The 19,436-nt window shown below is 36.9% G+C and overlaps 1 protein-coding gene across 2 annotated transcripts in view; it reads left to right on the top strand.

Moving 5' to 3' along the window:
* Positions 1 to 659: 659 nt before the first annotated feature.
* The window catches only part of LOC145672031 (serine/threonine-protein phosphatase 6 regulatory ankyrin repeat subunit A-like), a 98,617-nt gene continuing 79,840 nt past the window's right edge, over positions 660 to 19,436 (top strand). For both annotated transcript variants that reach the window (XM_081741226.1, XM_081741225.1), the window contains exons 1-4: positions 660 to 1,128; positions 12,963 to 13,196; positions 15,659 to 15,859; positions 18,630 to 18,782. In XM_081741226.1, the coding sequence (XP_081597352.1) occupies positions 1,102 to 1,128; positions 12,963 to 13,196; positions 15,659 to 15,859; positions 18,630 to 18,782 (615 nt within the window). In that variant the 5' untranslated portion in view covers positions 660 to 1,101. The remainder of the gene's footprint in view (positions 1,129 to 12,962; positions 13,197 to 15,658; positions 15,860 to 18,629; positions 18,783 to 19,436) is intronic.

Genomic DNA, 19,436 nt, shown 5'->3' with positions numbered 1-19,436 from the left:
GGATTTTTGAATTAGGAGCTATGATGGTTTATCTGTTTCCTTTTTACAGGCGTAAAACCTGGAAGCTTTTTATCGTCATTGATGAGCACTTCATTACCTTATATCGTTATATGATTGAATACACGGTCTTCTCAGAAGTACATGAATGCCCCTCTTAGAGGGGATATGTATAGCACACCTCTTAATTGCCATTCATTGGACAAAGGTACATGAATGAACCCTCTAAAATTTGTAGGGTCAAAGGCTGAGATCCATTTTTTGGCAGAACCAGGCAGGGTCGTTGTCCAGGACTAATCTTGTTACTTTTAAGCGTATAAAATTACCAAAATTTTTTTTAAAAAATAGAAAACTGGTAGGGGACAAAACGTGAGCGAATCACACTGTCCTAATTGTCAAAACAAGAAAATATAGTTTGTATTGCTTTACCCTGAAATGATACATTCATTCTCTGAGAAAGGTAAAATGGGGAGGAGAGTGGGGTGACCCCGGACATGGTTAGTGCTTCTTAAGTAATTATATCAATTCATAATCTTAATTGCTATGCCGATTATCACAAACAAAATGGCGAAACTTTATGTTGCGTTGACGAAAGCCATTAAGGAAATTGCCAAGTAATAAATAGAAATTGTTCTACGAAATGCTAAATTTAATACGAGAAGACGAACATTAAATAAAATTGTATTGTCACAGTCTCAGTGTTATAGTATTTTCAACTAATGTGGTCTGTTTTCGTTTTATTTTCAAGAAATAATATAATATTTGTTTGGATTTGTAACAACTAATCGCGTGTGAGTGTTTTAACATTTTAGTACTAACTATGGTGTGATTTAATTGCATTTATATGAGATGGTAACTTCAAGGCAAATGCTTGTGCATCTTCTGCACGCTTTGTAGGAATGAATGGATGTATGATGTTGAACCACGAACTATGAATAGAAGCAGAGTGGTTCTTATTTGTTTGCTGTTCTCATTGGCAAAAAGTTTAAAAATGTTTTGAAGCAGAACGCTAAGAATGTTAAAGACAAGTATAATTTAGCATTCAGAGGCAGCGCTATCAATAGTGCCATACATTTATATGAGGCCTCTTCGAATGAAGGAAAAATGGTTATTCAGCAACTAACAGAAGAGGTAATGCTTATTTTTAATAGATTATTGTTAAGTAATTATTTTCGTGCTTTATTGTTGTAAGGATTATTCTTACAGTCACGAAATATTGGCTTCTTTTAGTAGAAATGTACTTAGAAAATGTTTATTAAGAATGGAGGAGCATTAATAGGTACTGATTAACGTGAGGAGGGCTGAGTATAAACACAAGGCAACTTCTGCTAGGTATCCAGTAGAAAGGTCGAATGATAATTAACCGAATCAGGAGCACAGCAAGGGTCCCAGGCATGGGTGGTTCCATAGGGAGCAGGCGCGTCAGCGACAGTGGAACTATTCATAACGGAGGTATTTAAAACAGACTTCTATGATAACTTTCTACTTTGCCTTCACGTAGTGCTTCACTTCATCACTTTTTTCTTAGGAAGTACTGACCACGCTTTCCATTTGGTATTTCTAGCGTATGATACATGTGAGAGGTAAGATACCGATATATTTTGATTATTGTACTTATACAATCCCAATGTGAAATCAAGTAACATATTTCTTCCATAAATTTACAGATTTATGGACATTTATTCCGCTAAGCCCCGTCAGTTAACGCACACAGTTAAATGATCAAGAAACAAAAATCGCTTGCCGAAGGCATTGGGTGATAAGTTACGTAAACAGCAGGCCCGTATCCAGGAAGGGGCCCGGCCCTCTCTAAATTGTGGCTGGCCCTTTAAAATTTCCACGGTAGGCTGGCAAATGAACTATAATACGGTGATGAACTATATGGTTGGATCGGTTCCCCCTAACTACAGCCCCCCCCCCCCCAAACATTTTTGGGCTGGCAACAGGCCTGGTAAGCACGACACATTTACATTCATGAAATATTATCTTTAGCACGAAATGCACTCCAACTGCGTTAGAATATTTTTAACGTAAGTGTTGTATTACTAGGTGCAGATTTACTTTAGGAGGGCTAAGTATAAAACACGGATCCAGTTTTAAAATCCCAACTGCCTTTGAGGTAGTTGTCCACTTCAAAGCACTAATGCTATCTAATTGAGTCACGGCAGAAGCGCAACAGCGGGTCCCGGGTGGTAGCAAAAGGCGTTCTTAGGGAGGAGGCGCGCCATCGATGGTGGGTATACGTATAAACGAGGATAGTGGAGAAACACTTTAAAACGTACGTCATAACAAAGTAGATCTCTCCTCACTATCATCGATATTCATAAACATTTTTTTTTAAATCACTTTCTTATTCTATCACGCTTTAGACTAAACACACTCACCAATTCTTCGCGGTATTTTGCAGATTTTCAGTTATCGTGGCGCGGCATAACGGAACTTGATCCAATATATGGCTTCTGGACTATAGTATAACCGTTAATATTATTATTTGAAGTTCGTAATATTAAATCTCGGGGTCTGACGGAATACTTCTCTATTAAATGTGAACTTTATGGGTGAAATCTATTTATGGACGAAAGCTTATGTAAATAGTTTCCATTGCAGGTGATATAGCTTTGTTTATAAGAATAACATAATGATGAGGTTAAAACTTGTCTGATTGTTATCTTGTGCAGATGCGAAAGGTGGGGCTAGTTTAAAAGTGTGTAACATCAGATAATGTTGTTGTATCTTTATAAGATAGGGCATGCACGATGCAGTTGTGCTAAAAATAACCACCAGACTGTGCTAGGTCGTCACTACAAGTTAGTGTTACATCTAATCAACATCACGACAGGCTGAGCATGAAGGCCCAAGAGGAGGTATGGCCGTACGGTACGTGACGTTTGGGCGCCAGACGTTTGGGCGAGAGTTAAATTAAAAAGTCATTATGTTAGGCGCTGAGTACTAAGTTCGAATCAAGATATCACAAGGTGTCTACTGTAGTGGAAGTCCTTGAATTATACTGGATTTTGTTTTACATACTAGAAATACTGGAATTTCAAAATTCTAAAAGCTGAATTAACAATTAAATTTTGTAAATTTAAGTTTCAACCAAAGTTAAGTACGCTTTTTATTTAATAACTTTTCAAGCCAAAGGTAAGTAGACCAGACTAGATATGATTGACTGCATTACGTACATAGTGAGCCTATTCCATTAACACTTAAAAGCCGATGGGGATTTAAATTTCAAAACTGTTCTGTCCGGCAGAAATCAAGGGTTATTTTAATACATCATATCTTGCTTATTTTTAGTAGTTGGACACAGAAATTTTGTGAAATGTTTGCTAACATACTGGTGCATCAAGATAAAAATATTCATTAACTTACCTTTCTTTCTTCTCCTGCTTTCACAATTTGAATTTAGCACAAAAAATTCACCTCAGTCACTCCAATAAATATTCACATAAGCACATAAATAACACAAGTATTTGCATATAGAGCTATGATACACTGAACAAACTGAATGTTTTTCTACAACAAATTACACTGGTGTCTTCTAAGTCTCACTAACCTTCCCAGTATTTTTCTTTTGTGTGATACAACTGAAAACATCTTCCGACACACAGCCCGACATCACACTTTGGGCAATAGTAAGTTGTATCCTTTCTTCCGGCCTTCCCTGTGCGAAATTTCCCACTATCATAGCACACTTTACATTTCCTTTTTCCCTTACGTGTTGGATCGGATTGTGATTTTGGTATTTCAAACGGATAATGATCCTTGGTCAGTAACCTGCCCGCGGTCAGGCTCTCCGATTCTTCAGTAATTTCCAGCCCTGCACTGCTGACTAATCCTTCAGCTACGCAAATTAGAAACTGACGAAGCGTGATCTTCTTCTGGGATATTTTGCTGTACAGTATATGTGAATTCACAAGAACTAGATCAAAGAAATGAAAAAATAATTTTTTCCACCATTTTACTGTTTTTCTCTGGAAAGCGTTGTATGATAAGAGCTGATCAGATTTATCAACTCCAATTTTGTGTTTGTTATAGTCTATTACTGCACATGGCTTTCTTTTTTCGTGCTTACCTCTAGATGTTGATATTTCAATGAAATCGTCGTTATGATGAGTTGAAAGCATATAGACATCTCTCACATCCCTCCATTTGATAGCAAGAAGATGGCCTTTTTGTCTTACAATATGTTCCCCCCTTTTTAGTTTTCCAGCAAATGCTTGTTTTGGCATATCTTTTCTTGTAGCCATGACTGTACCTACAGCTTTTATCTCGCACATCCACAAATGTTCAAAGAGTGCAGGACTAGAAAACCATCTGTCCATATACACAACATGCCATTTATGTTTGTAATGTTGGCAAAGTCGATCCACAACTTGTACAGCTGTATTATAGTCTGGTTCATGCGCGTTTGCACCGGTATACACCTCAAGATTACAAACGTAACCACTTGAAGATTCGCAAAGCATAAAAATTTTCATTCCATATTTGTGAGGTTTTGATTTCATATACACGCGGAATGAAATTCTGCCACGAAATGCGCAAATCGCCTCATCAACAGTAAGGGATTCCGCGGGAATGTATGCTTCACGAAATTTGGGAGTAAGGATTTCGAGTATTGGACGAATTTTGTACAGTGCATCATATCCTGGGTCACCTTTTCCTTTTTGCATTTCATTATTATTGAGATGCAGCATTGCAAGAATTTGCAGGAACCTATCCCTGCTCATCCCAATAGCAGTTGCGTAACTTGTTTTCAGAATGGGGTTGGTGCTCCAGTAATCCCGAATATTACGCTTACGCACAAGACACATGTGTATTACGATGGCAAAGAATTTCCTTAGTTCTAAAGAGGAAACATTTTTCCACAACGCAAAAAGTGATTTCGGTTTCAGGGGTCCCTCCTGTTTTTTCTTGTCAATTTGTTGCTGCGCATACCTATTTGTTTCATTTTCCAAAGTATCAAAAAAGTTTTGCCCAAAAAAGTATGAAAATATATCAAAAGGGGAATTTTCGGGAGCAAGATTCACGTTTGGATTTACGCTAGGTGCACCACAGAAAGGGGGTTTAGTTTTTCTTTGAATTTGATCAACCCAACCCAACGCTGCATCACCCCTGGGAACAAAAACGCTTCTCTTCCTTTTTCTTCCAACAGGCATTTCAGTTGTAAGTTCGTCACCACTGCCGGAAGACAATTCTTCTTCAGATTCTTCCCATTCATTTTCGGTATCTGTGTAAAAACCGTCCGAATCTGAATCATTCATTATTTCCGCGATTACCTCATCACTTAGATGTTCTTTACGAGTCGAACCACGTACCGCGGTTATTCCCGTACTTGTACTCGGACGTTCCATCACTGCCTATAGAAACGGAGTAACCGAGAAAATACAGAGACAAAAGCAAAACACACACACACCAAATGCTAAGGCCAGACTATATGCATGCTGCAATGAGCTATGCTTTCTTTGCTGTGGTTCCTTATCACAACGAAGAAGAAACATGTTACCTCTGCGACACCCACGTAAAGGGCAAGAAACAAAAATATGAATGGAGCACGAATGTCTGGACACCAAGGACAAATGTTTTGCCTATGACTAAATATCACGAGCAAAATGTTAGTGTTGCCATCCTGCAACACAGAATAGAGTAGGGAATCAACTAATTTTTAAAAAGTGTGAAATTAAGTGTATATACCCTTTCCTTTTAAATGTTTAAATGCCAGGACGCTCGTGAGCGTCCAGCGGATTCAACGTTAGTAAAGGGTTGGACGCTCAGGATCGTCCATCGGTTTTTAAGTGTTAAAAAAACTTAAAGCAGGACTTCTATTGTAGTTATGCAATAAGTATGAATGTCAAATACATTTCTAGTGGCTAAATGACCAATATATATATACTTAACTATTATTTTTCACTGAAATCGTTCTTTTTTTTTTTTTCCCTTTCGCCACTTTCTTTAGTGCAGATTAAATGCTTACAATGGGACGAAAAAAAAAAGTGTGTTAAGTTTTGATTTTTATATTGGAATGTTAATAAAAAAAAGTGATACCAGAAATACAGCATACTACAGTTTCTAAACTCAATGTCTTAGACACCCTGTATTAACATCTTTCTCTCACCTCGATTAGCATTTAGGATTTTTAGATTTCTGGGCTCTCGGCCCGTTTGAGGGGGCACACTATCCAGGGAAAGGAAAGGAAGAAAGCGGCCTGGACCTATAAATTTGGTACCACCCCGGCATTTGGCTGGTGTGAATGAGGAAAACTTCATTCAGGGTGGCCGACCTGAAAGAACGTTTTACACTTTTTCGACCGAGTGCCCCTACCGGGAATCGAACCCGGGACCGCTCGCACCGAAAGTGAGAGCGTTAGCGACTACGCTACGCGGGGCCACTTCTCTCAACTCGAGTGCGCGGAAATCTTTTATTGGTAGTTCTTTATTGGACTTAAGGAAGAGAAGAGTTTGGCAAACGTAATACGAAAGAAAGCAAATTATAACTTTTTTAAAAAAATACAAAAATTAAATCAATATGTTTTAATTAACATTAAGAAAATTATTAACAGTTCGTCTGATTCCTTCATTTCCTAGCTTTCTTATATAATACAAAAATTAGATCAGAAGTACAAGAATCGTGAACAAGCGAAAAATCAATCCATGACGAGGTTAGGCAACAAATGCCACAAACGCATTAAACTATTTAATTTAGATGAATAAATAAGATAGAAAATAGATAAATGAGGTGATATAAAGATAGAAGTGTAGCAAAGGTATATATTTTGATTCGCTCTTAGTTTTCAGTGCCTAGCTTACTTTATATTTCGTAAATTGTGATTTTTACTACGTACCTCGCGCCCAAACGTCTGGCGCCTAAACGGCATCGCGCCCAAACGTCCTGTCCTGTGGCCGTATGGGATAGGCCTGTTAGCAAGGAGATGAATGAACATAAAGGGAAATTTATTTGTTTTAATCTTTCCTAATACGACTATTTTTTTTTCTCGTGGTTCAAAGGTTGCCATCGTGAGTGTAGTTAATCCTAATGACGTAAAGACCACTGCCGGGTAAACTGTGAAGATCACTGGCCACATTATATATGTAAATATAAGTACTTCTTCAGAATATTCTCACTTCAGTGGCGCTTGCATCTACAATTCGGAATCTTAGACCTCTGTGTTATTTATGTGTCTTTGCTCACTAGTGCTTGTTTAGATTTTACACTTCACAGCGGGTTGCGTAAGGGATTTTCTTGTGCAACTAAAGATGAAAGATTTGCAGCCCGAATACTTTTAAGGCATGAGAAGACAACTTTGGTAACTACTGCTGTTTCTAACGGTAAACGTGTGCCGATTTATTCTCCATCTGATTGCTAATTTGTCACTATATTGTTAAGAGAGATCAGTTTTACGTTGCGTGCTTCAGTTGATATCCTTAACACAGATGCGAATAATAACACCACTTTGTTATAAAAACTAAATCATTTAGATTTGAATCTTCCTAACTTATATGAGCTTACCGTACTTCGTTCCTGTAATGATGCACCCTCGCGCGGATCCTCTTATTTCACTCTGCTCTGACTTAGATTAGGTGCAATATTAACTTCTAGTTACCACTTAGCTCATGTTGGTGGGCATATTTCGCTCAATGGTACCGAGCATGCCTTATGTTTAGAGATATAAATACGCCTCCTATTACAGAGTATTTCGTACCAGTTGTACTTTCGATGCGCTTGAAGACTGAAATGGAGTGTGTGATGGAAAGGAAACCTGAATTGTTTTCCCTGAAGAAGCACTTCAGTCCTTATTTTCCTGCTGATAACTACACGACATTTAATATTGCTAAAAATGTATCCTTGCACAATTAGGGGCTGATATATTATCGGAAGAACTGAGATGGGAACGTATCAGTTCTGGTGAAACTGTAGGAAACCAGGTTAGGAGTTAGCTTTTCGGATCGGTTCATGAGAGACAGACCACTTGATGGAATTACTCGATGGACCTCCTAAATTACTTGATGGTCGTGATACATCTCTTTGTTGACTCGTGAAATTGTAACGTTACATAATAATACTAGTAATAATGGAACGGTTGTGGATTTCACTCAAATATAGCGTTCTCCCCCCTGGAATAACTCATTCTTCTGCTCTCCTCGGCCAGACTGGAATTAAAAAACGTTGGCTCCCAACGATTCCCATCTCGTGTAGTCCTAGAACTAGTATCATTGTTCGCTAAAGTGAAGCGTTTCTTTCCAGCACTGGGAATTAAATTTACAACTTAAGATGGAATTGCAGCCATAATGATGCGTTCAATGCTCTCCCCCACTCTAGTACCGTAGTCACTTCCGTGGGTACATGTGTGTTCGTATGCAGTACCGAGGTTATTAAGAACGAGATTATTATTTTACTTTATTTTATTTGTCTCTTTTTAGTCTATGATAAACATATATTGTCATATTATATTATTATTGAAGTATGTACGTATTGGATTGTACTGCCCCTTAATGTGAGCATTAGCTCGTTGGGGCCAAAGGAAAGTGAATAAATAATAATAATAATAATAAAATACACTGAAAGACTGAAAAAAAAAAAAAAAACGTGGGCGAGCAGTAATGTAGGCTTCGAACCACGATTTAGGTTTTTTACCCGTTTGGAATTTTTGGTACTAATTTGTACTATGTTGTGTTTAAAAGCTTGTTAAGCTCATATAACACGTATTACACTTCTTTTTTTTTAATTGATCAAATCAGGCATGGACCAAAGAACACCGCAGATGCGTTTTGGAACCGGATAACAACTTCGCGGCGCGAAGTGGGTGGCGGAAGGGCGTGACTTTTTCTTAAAGCAAATTTTAAAAAAATCCGTCCTTAGTTTTCAAGATATCAGATTAAAATTTCGCATACGAATTATGTGCACCTTTTGAGTATTTCTAATTTTTTTTAGGTCCCTACGTGAACCTAGGCTCGGGCCCGAAGGGCGAAAAATTTTCATAAAAAACTCCCAGTTTTCCCGGTTCTTCCGTTTCTGGTGTATAATACGGACAAGCGAGTAGTACATAACTGCAAATTTTTCAACAGATAATCAGATCCCTACATGAACCCGGATCCGGGCCAGAGGGGCACAGTATTTAAAAAAGAAAAAAAAAACTCCCGGTTTTCCCGATTCTTCCGTTTCTGGTATGTAATACAGACAAGCGAATGGTACCGTTGGAATGGATGCTTTATTCTGGGGGGAAAAAAGAGGTATGAACCATGATCCCACAATAAAAAGTAAGGAAGCAGTAGCCGTTTAAGTGAAAGTCTAAAATTTACCTCAAAAAGTGGAAATCTAAAAGGGTCACCTTAATCAATTGAAGTGACGGGAACACAGGTCGATGTGCAACATCAAATATAGGTCGTTTCCCATCACACTATTTCACCTTCAAGAGAGATGAATCACGACACCGGTCCCGACTTTTTTAACCTTCCGAAACACATAGATTCCACCAACTCGGTAGCTGAATTCTTCCAATTTCATTTATGTCCTCAATTCATTCTTGTATTTTAGCGAAATTAACTCGTATTTCGATTCGTATGGACACACTGATACTTACGTAGCGCTCCAATTTCACGTCTACCTATTCCAAATCACAACCCATCACAGCAGCACATTTGACCACACCCTCCCTGTCTTCAACACAGGGTTGGCTGGTTTAAACCAGCTGGTTTTTTTAAAAAAAAACAACTGGTTTAAACCAAAAAAAACGAAAAATGTTCGTAAAAGTGTAAGTGTTTGTAAAATCTTGATGAACACACATTTGTGGGTTATCACGTTTCACTCCTGTATATTATTCGTATAATATTCAGACCTAAATTCCCCATTCATTACTCAAAAAGATTATACTACAAAAGCAACTTTTTAAATACAAGTTTGTTTTGTGATTTTTTTGTAGTTATTATTGTTATGTAATTGCAATCAAAGAAAAATTCTAAATATTGTTTCGTTTCAATGTTTACTATTGATAAAATACATCGAAATGCCATACTTTTTATCTCTGTGTGTGTGTGGGGGGGAGAGGTCATACAGACCCCACGAGAGGCATTTAGTGAAATGAGAAGTATCTTTGGTATCTATTTATGTATAAATGAGTCTGAGCCAAAGTGGACACAAATAATTCGTATCTTTATTAACTTTTCTTACTGATATGCAAATTAAGTCGTTGTATTTCTTTAATTTGGACCAATAAAAGTCGTTGTTAACTAACTTGAACTAAATTAGTTCTTCTGTATAATGGTTTCACGTGCGCAACTGTTTATCTTTTTGTCCTTCTAAAATGACTCTCGACGGTTATATTAAGAAGCGTGTAAAGATCAGTACAACGTATTTTTATCAGGATTCCTTCGTGAGTGAGTCGGCAGACGTATCGCATTTGTGGCCAATTAGTCCTGGTTCCGAGTTCAAATGGAGGACAATTTCTCTCGGATGTAACTCGAGAAGCAGTTTTTATTCCGCTTTAAGCTTATGTGACCTCTTCCAGCATAACCCGGCTGTTACATAATAACATCAAGGCGAAACAAACTTATTTCTGTCCATATATGATACGAATATATAGAGCAAATTATTTAAACCAAATAAACCTGGTTTAAACCAAAAAAAACCGTTTTTTTTTCAATAAAAACCATGGTTTTTGCCAACCCTGCTTCAACATGTACTTGATTTAATAGCATGCGTATTCGTTATTTATTGTCAGGTACTTACCATAAAAACAGTCAAAATTACATTGTGTACTTTCTGCAAAAAGTTATCGCATTTGTAAGCACGTATCTTTTACTTCAAACGCTTTTAACTACTGAGAGAGCTGCAGTGTTGCCACGTCTTTGTACATATTCATGGCATTATTTCTACCATCTGCTGGTGCTGTAGTGTGTTTGCTTAGCTACACCCATTTACAACATGGCCTTCGTGTCATTCGCCGTTGACTTTGTCCCATGCTCCAGTAGTCAACGGACTTAATTATAATTTGAGATTCAAGATGTTAAAATGAAAACTTTGAACTTAGTTACACATTTGTTTTTAATTCATCCAAGCACATAAAAATCAGAACCACTGAGGAGGTAAAAATTGAGAATAGCTAGGCAGAAGACACGTATTTCTAGTCAACCTCGTGCTCGCGATTTTTCGAGCCCTCTACATATAACTATTGTACTTTGAAGAAGTGTTATTACTCTGTTGTTGAGATCATTGAACACAAGTCAAGGGTAATATTTACCACCTTTCAAACATTAGATTTTGAATCAAGGCAATTTTCTTATATGTGACTTGGCTGTTTGATCATGGCCAGGTATTACTACTTTAAAGTAAAGGATGTCGGGTTCCCACAAAAAAGTGAAGGTCGATTTTCCTGACACAAGTCCTTGTTTTCCCTGATATAAATTTTTGAATATAAATGGGAACGTACGGAGTAAGTTCTATCATATACTTTTTTAACAGCCTCCTTCATCCCCATAGCTGTCCAACACACACCTTTAATTACCATTTACATATTTGTTATGTTCAATATGAGTAATTGTTATTTACACACAACTTAATATGTAAGTATATAATAATATATGTATGATATAGTAATACATACCTTGACATTGCAAATTAGACTTGTTTTGCGTGGAAAAACAATAAAAAGGAGTCAAGAATATATTTGCCAACTCTCCCTGAGTCTAATACTATCAGTCCTAATATCGCCAACTGTGAGACATCTTAATCCTCACATTTACATTTTTAAACAGAATTTTGTTTTGTTATCAGTTCTTGAATTTGTTCTACGAGAGCGTCTTCTTCTTGTTTATAATATAATTCCATTCGTTTCTTCTTTCACCTTTGATTGTACTTTCATTTACGCTTTGGATTCATTCCTGTTTAAGGTATTCATCATAGCTTCTCCGAGCTGAACGAACTGAGAAAAGCATTCTTCGATCAATAGGAACATATTTCACACCTCCGTAGTACATAATTGCATCATGCACGCGCCTGTGTATTACCAGAGAATTTTCAATTTGTTTTCTACTGATTTGGTTGGTCTTATTGACTGAACCAGCCCTGCACTGGGACATTGCCATGGGATAAAATCAAACATATTTTCACAACATACCACAAATGGGAATGTTGTTTCTTGGACATTACCTTTGTAGAGAAGTCATCTAACATGATTCTGTTTTGAAGTCAACTGCATGAGACTCCTGAATTTCAGTATAGAAGGACATAAATTGACACTTTGCTTTCTCAGGTACAGAATCAGATATTCTGTTATGCTCACGCAGAGTTTGTAGGATGCATTTGATTCTAGTCTGAGAAAATTTTGGATTGTTCTTTTGTAGGCTGAGGTCCAAAGCTGACAGAGCACGTACTGGTTTCTCGAAGAGCTCCTTTCCACAATTCTTCTTGATTGTGTCCGGCAAAAAGATTCGACAGTCCAGCCTGAAAGCTAGTTTATCTTTATCTGATGGTTTAAGTTCTTACAAGTAGTTATTCCTGTCTTAAAACCAATGGCCATACCTTTCTTATTTCTAGTAAATTTTCATTTGCAGTCAAATCCAAAGCAAGAAGCTTCACTGCAGTCAGCGAGTATCATAATGCTTTGTTTGACGCAACGACTCATTAGATTCCTTAAAAGATATAGAAGTTCTACGTATAGGAAACAAACAAATGGCGCAAGCGTCTGGAAATTCCTTTAAAATAGTTCACACTCTGCTGTGACAGTTTTGAAGAAACAAAATTTACACTTCATGACTTATGTTGCACATTTACGTTCCCTGGCTTTCCTTGACATTTTACGCAAAATGCATGATTTCTCTGACTTTCCCTGACATGATGCCATTTCCCTGACTTTCCAGAATGTGGGAGACCCAAGATGTAAAAATTGTGTGTATGTTCACAGTTGCTTCATGACTGAGTGAAGGATTTTGTTGTATTATCTGTCATAATATATTATTTTTGTTTTTGTGCAGCCGCCTTTGGTGCAGGCTATTTTCATGGGAGATCTGGATGAAGTGCAGCTTCTTTTGGAACAGAAAGACGACGTGAATTGCCAAGATGGAGAGAAGCGCAGTCCATTGCACGCAGCTGCTTTCCGTGGAGATTACAGGATTGCAGAGCAGTTGCTGAAGAGCGGTGCTCGGGTCAACACAAAGGATAATAAATGGCTGACACCTTTACACCGCGCGTGCTGCAGCGGAAGTGGGGTAAGATTTGTGTTTTTTCTAAAAACTAGATAATTTGAGAAGAAAGAAAGATGATATCAGTAGAATAATTTATATATAAAATGATTGATTTTCCATCGGACAGTCAACTTAACCATTGTATCTTTCTCTACAGGCAACAAACCGTTGTATCTTTCTTTACAGACAACAGTCGCTTAGTGAGTGTTTCATGTTTTTATCGACATGATTATTTATTTTACGTGAAATACAATTTTATTTGTGCATATCTTGTGCTTTTCTTAAATAATTTAGCAAACCCATCTTACAATTTCGGGCTTAGCATGTTTTTTTCACTTTTATTTATTTACTTATTTATTTATTTATTTATTTTGTACATGCATTTGTCTTCAAACAAAAGAAAATAACTTTTGTGCTCGAACATAAACGTGTATGTGCCAGGTGGCTTTATTATTGGTGCGAAGACTCCTTTCATTTTCTAGAAAAAGGTTTTTACCATTGACAACACACTTTTTCTTTCCTCAAAAAGATAGATTTATGGGTAGCGGTGGCTCACTGGTAGAGTATTCATCTGCCATTAGTCTTTAGATTGATTCTAATGAGCGCCAAATGGTTTTCTGGTGGACAACACCGTGTGCGTTGTTTTATCTGGGTTCTCTCGTTTCCTCCCACTTTCTTCATTCCACAATTTCATTGCTTCTCATCATAACTGTGTCTTTTAGCCAGGGACGTACGGAAGGGGGGGGACACGGGGGTCCGGACCCCCCCCCGAAACTTCGACTTTTTAAAAATTTAGCCTAATTTTAGGGGCAATTTTAGCAATTTTAATATAAAATAGCTTCATATTTATTTTGACCCCCCCCCCCCCCGAAATAAATTCCTGGGTACGCTACTGCTTTTAGCCTACACGGTATAGTCATGGGATGTAAAGCTGAAATATTTAATTTTAAGATAGCTTTCTTAAATATTTATCTCAAATATCCATGTACACTCATGTCCAAAATGATTGTCGCATATCTATAACTGTCTTCTTGTAAGAATATAATTTGATAATGATTTTGCAGGGTACTTTTAATACTGATTCTATGTGCATAATCGGGAAATGTATATTTGTGGAAAATTTCATAGGAAAAGAATTATAAGTGCGAAAATTAGAATGAGTAAAAGAAAATGTTGCTAAATGGACAAGAAAGTTCTATTTTCGTTTTATTGTTCATATTTACTGCTCTTTTGACAAGAAATTTGCCACATACTTGTCTTTGCTGATTATACACATACTAAGAAATAATGGGCGAATTTGTTATCAAATTATATTCTTACAACAACATATTTATAGACGTGCGACAATAATTTTGGACATTAATGTACAAGTGCTTCAAGGAAACCATACAAGATACGGAGTTTTCATAGCTATTATTTTATTTTTCGATGTAATTTCTCCCAAAACTAACATTTACTCCAGCAGTAGAAAGCGTCTTTATCTTACTAGTGAATAAATATCTTTCAACTTCTGATAGTAAGAATTCTCCAATTTTTTTTCTGACGTTGTTGTCACTGGCAAAATGTTGACGACCAACCGAAAGAAATGTTGGTCTGTTAGGACTAGATCTGTTGAATAGAGTACGAGAGGAACAAGTTAAAACCTACAATCATGGATTATTGTCATGGGAGTGGCTTAAATGTAAACGGGAGGAGTCTTCTGCTCGTCATTCCTTTCTTTGATTTGGCTCTGTTTCAAACATTACACGGTGGTTCAAATTGTCAAAAATATGATCAAAAGCCGTACACAAATGTATTTGACCTTCGTCCGTTGGCCTTCACTTGCCGACTTCCTGTCAGTGTTGGTCTCTGCTTCATACTTTTTAAATTATTCTGTAGATCGTCTGTTTGTAGTTTCCTTCGCCAACAAAGTGTCGCAAGTGGCTAACGTGTCCCTGTTCTCTCTTCCCGTGTACTACTGTATGACACGGCACCGGAATATGACCTCTGTTTAGCCATTCTGCTCAGCTATGAGAAGGTACAAGATCAAATTAACACTGGATACATCGTTTCCACCACCATGTGCCCTGTGAGCTGTGCAGCTCTTACTTATTGCCACGTCGTGGTTTAAATGGGTAACAATTTTGGCCGAACTCATGTTAGAAAAATCTTTATTTTTGTAAAATCGTTCTTCATTCACTTCACTGAAAAAGAAAGACTGCAACTCTAGATAGTCGACTGAGTGATTGAACAACTAACGTAGGCAACCAATATGAGACGTATCTTTTTGTTTAATTTATGGAAAAACTTAACAGCTTCCTAGTTTTTTTTCCCCTGTTTTTTTTATTTATTTATTTTTACTTCCAAGCTACACGAGGAGAGAAGAAACTATTGTGATAATTTACCACCACTAGTCTATACAAACTTTTCTCTTCGATATGTTTTGTACGCATATGTCGTCAATATAATTGTAATAATAAGACACTGCTTTGTAATTGTTGTTGCAGGAAACTGTAAAAGTATTGTTGCAGTATCATGCGGATATAAACGCCCGTGATAGGAATTGGCAAACACCTTTGCACGTCGCAGCAGCCAACAACGCCGTCAGCTGTGCCGATCATTTAATTCCTCTCTTACCAAACATTAACATCACAGACCGAGCTGGTCGCATCAGTCTTCATCATGCAGCTTATGATGGACATTTGGAGGTACGTAATATATGTATTGAATTAGACGTTAAATGAAGTAGATAAGGTAAATTTAAATTTAGGAAAGAAATTTCTGTTAATTCCAGTGAAAATCTTGTCTAGATTTCACGTTTTAAGTTCACTCAAGTGCTGGAATGGTATTTTAAATACAATCTATAAGTCCTAAGAGATTTGTTACAAAAGTTCTTTTCCACCTGTCGTTAACATTTGCAGTATAAGTAGGTGTTAGTCTTTGTTCTGATCTTTGTTAATCAATAATTTAAATAAAAATAAAATCTGACCGAAGCAAACATTTATTATTAGTAATGTATGATACAGTTTTGGCAATATATCATTATCTTCATCAGACAAATTGTCTTTATACCTTTTCTCTCCCATCACTACCACTGCCTTTCCTTTGTATACTCGTTGCTTGAGGGCTGTCTAGAAAGTACGAGACGTTTTGGCCTATCGCGACAATAGGCGGGACTAGAGTCGCCATCTTGGTGTCAAAACTTTGGCACACTCGGTACGAATCCAGGTGTGGTAGTGTGAGAATTATGACGCTCTTACTGTGCTTTCTGTGACGTATTAGAATGTCTGCTGCAATAAAAAATCTCGTCTCTTCTGAGATGCGTTCTGTGATTAGATTTTTATTGGCAAAAAGCATAAGCCAATTGAAATCGATTACGAACTGTGAAGTTTACGTACATGGAATAATGAGTGAAGGCCGAGTGAAGCAGTGGTGCAATGATTTTAAAAACTGCCAAGCATACCCGAGAGCTCTTGAATGGTTTTGGATGGAAGGTATTCGATCTCACACCATACAACCCGGATTTGGCGTCAAGCGACTACCACCTTTTCCCAGCGATGAAGACATGGCTCGTTACACAACGCTTTGATACTGACGCCGAACTGCATGCCGGTGTAAGCTAGTGGTTGAAATCGCACGCGGCAAATTTCTGCCTCGACAGTATTGAAAAACTTCTGACACGGCATGATAAGTGCCTTAATTTCTATAGCGATTATATGGAAAACTAGCTTAAGAGTGTACCTTTCAAATGTCTATAATACAATTTGGTTTGTTCATTCTGTTTTTTAAATTTCAAAACATCTTGTTACTTTCTGCAGAGACCTCGTATTACGATATCTTTAATCATTATTTATCTTTTTTGAAGATTTCCCACTCCCTTGTTCACATTTTGTTTTGCTATTGTCATCAATTGTCTTAAGAGTTTTCTACTTTAGCGCAGGAAACGCGGGTTCAATTTTCGGTTAGTGTTGCTGTGGGCAAAGTTGTAGATCCGCGCCTCATATAGTCTTGCAACTGAACGGGACGTTAAACTCTTAATTAACCAACCAAACAACTTTATTGTCTTGATATATTACAAAAAGTATAACGCATATTAGTTATAATAAAGTTTACTTTCGGGCCAGTCCTATTGAGATTGAAAGGTTCCTGCAAAATTTAATATTTTTTAAAAAATTTTGTTCATAAACTTGTACTACGCTGAGAGAGTTGAAAACAAGTATTCGCTCGGTTTTTAGATGTTTTTGGTGCGTAAGCCTGTTTTGCACTTTACAAAGGTTTGCGTTAAGTGCTGTAGCTCCAGGCAAGGGAGGGGAAGGATTGAGTTCCCACAGAGCTCCAGGCAAGCTAAGAGGCTTCGATTAGGGTAGATCTCTCAGAGCTCCAAGTAAGCTAAGAGAGGGGATTTAACCAGCGAAACTGACGTCGATGGAGACCTTAGATGGTGTTTTACACCTTCTTCAGTACAGCGGTGGCACTAGTATTTCTCTTCTTCCACATGACATGATGATGATGCCTTGTCTGCTTTGTAGTATTTCTAGTAAGAGAGCACTTGGATTTCTTTACAAATAAGAACCATGTGTTAGTGTTTATAAATATAGACCACGTGTAGGATATTACAATGGTTTAGCTGTAGAATGAACCATCACTTTAGTTGTGTTTCAGTTGGTCATAAACCGAATTTCGCCTCATAAAAAATCTGAACGCAAGAACTAGCCAAGTCTCACTTACCAAATTTTAATGACTTGTTACTACTCAAATAACAATTGTTTTGTGAAAATTTAAGATTTTTAGGTTGAGCATAGCTTGTTTAAAAATAGCAACGTTTCAGGACCCAAAAGCAAAAGATGAGACTCTCAGGTATCAAACTTTTTAGGAAGTAGTGTACCACAAGCATGTATCGAAAATAATTATTAATATTAGTAGATAACAGTAAGCCTATTTTCTTTTTATTAAAAAATAGCAATTTCGTTTACCAAAGTTTCAACATTTTTAAGAGGTTAACAGGCTTAAATGTGCATTGGACATACAATGTTTCACGCTTAATTGTCTCAAATGTTCGTTGTTTAAAATCGACGTCTTCAAAAATATTCAAGCTTACAGTGTTTACGGGAAACTTTTGTAAAGAGCAAAATAGGCTGACGCGCCTATACAAAATGGCCGCTCAAACAAAAAATGAATGAATAAGTTTCAACTTACAAGTTTGTGTACAAAAACTATATATTTCAGTAACCTCATTGTGCGATTTCAAATAAACTGAACCACTTATATTTTTTCGGGGGCAAAGATATATCCGTTAAGGGAGGTTTCATTGTATTATTTTATCACTAAAGAAAACACTTTTAATATAAATTTATAAAGTACTTACTTTTGACATATAACATGATTGAAGATTGATATAGTTGAAAACGACATCTCAGCGTATCGAACGTAGTAGTGCTTATATGTTGTTATGAGACGGATAACTTTTTCTTCTTACAGATGGCCGAACTGCTGCTTGAACATGGTGCTATGGTCAACTCTTACGATAAGAAGGAGAGACGTGCAATTCATTGGGCCTCGTACATGGGCCACGAGGATGTGGTCAGATTGTTAATCAATCACGGAGCAGATGTCAACGTTAAAGATAAAGATGTAAGTGGGATTCTCGTTTTTTATACTAGTTTGGTACTTGCTATAATTTTACAATTTAATATTATATATATATATATATATATATATAGAGAGAGAGAGAGAGAGAGAGAGAGAGATAGCAGGGTGGATTGATTTAAATTAAATTCCGAAATAAATTAATTTAAAGTGAAAATAAGTAAAATACAGTTTATGTTCTGTTATTTCGATTATGGAAGATAATAATCATAAGAATGACACGCAAATGTGTGTGCAGCACAGTATGGCAACGAGTGTTTCATGCAGACAATGATTAGAGAAAATTCCGTTTTGAACGGGTAACTGGGTTATCTTGCTTTCTTCTCCTCCTTACATAGGATTTTTAAATCGTTAACAATTCCAACGGGGAAATCACCATGGACATTTAAAACGAAAATTCTTTTGTGTATGCGTCTGTTTGTTTGTTCCCAAATAGGGGCGTATTTAGAGGGGTCTGATCGCTTCTGCGAAACTTTTTTTTTTTATTATTTTATAACTTTAGGCGAAATTTACGTATTTTATATGTATTTCGTGCCGCAATCTAGTTCCGATTTTTTAAAATCATGCCCCTGTCAAATACCAGTAACTTTTGTGAAAAAAAAGTGTCATGTTGATAAACGTTGCTGTACATTTTCCTTA

The sequence above is a fragment of the Thermobia domestica genome, chromosome 15, assembly GCF_964235325.1.
Source record: "Thermobia domestica chromosome 15, izTheDome1.hap1.1, whole genome shotgun sequence".
NCBI lineage: Eukaryota > Metazoa > Arthropoda > Insecta > Zygentoma > Lepismatidae > Thermobia > Thermobia domestica.
The sequence above is the reverse complement of the archived record's forward strand: the minus strand, read 5'-3'. Positions and strand labels throughout refer to the sequence as shown.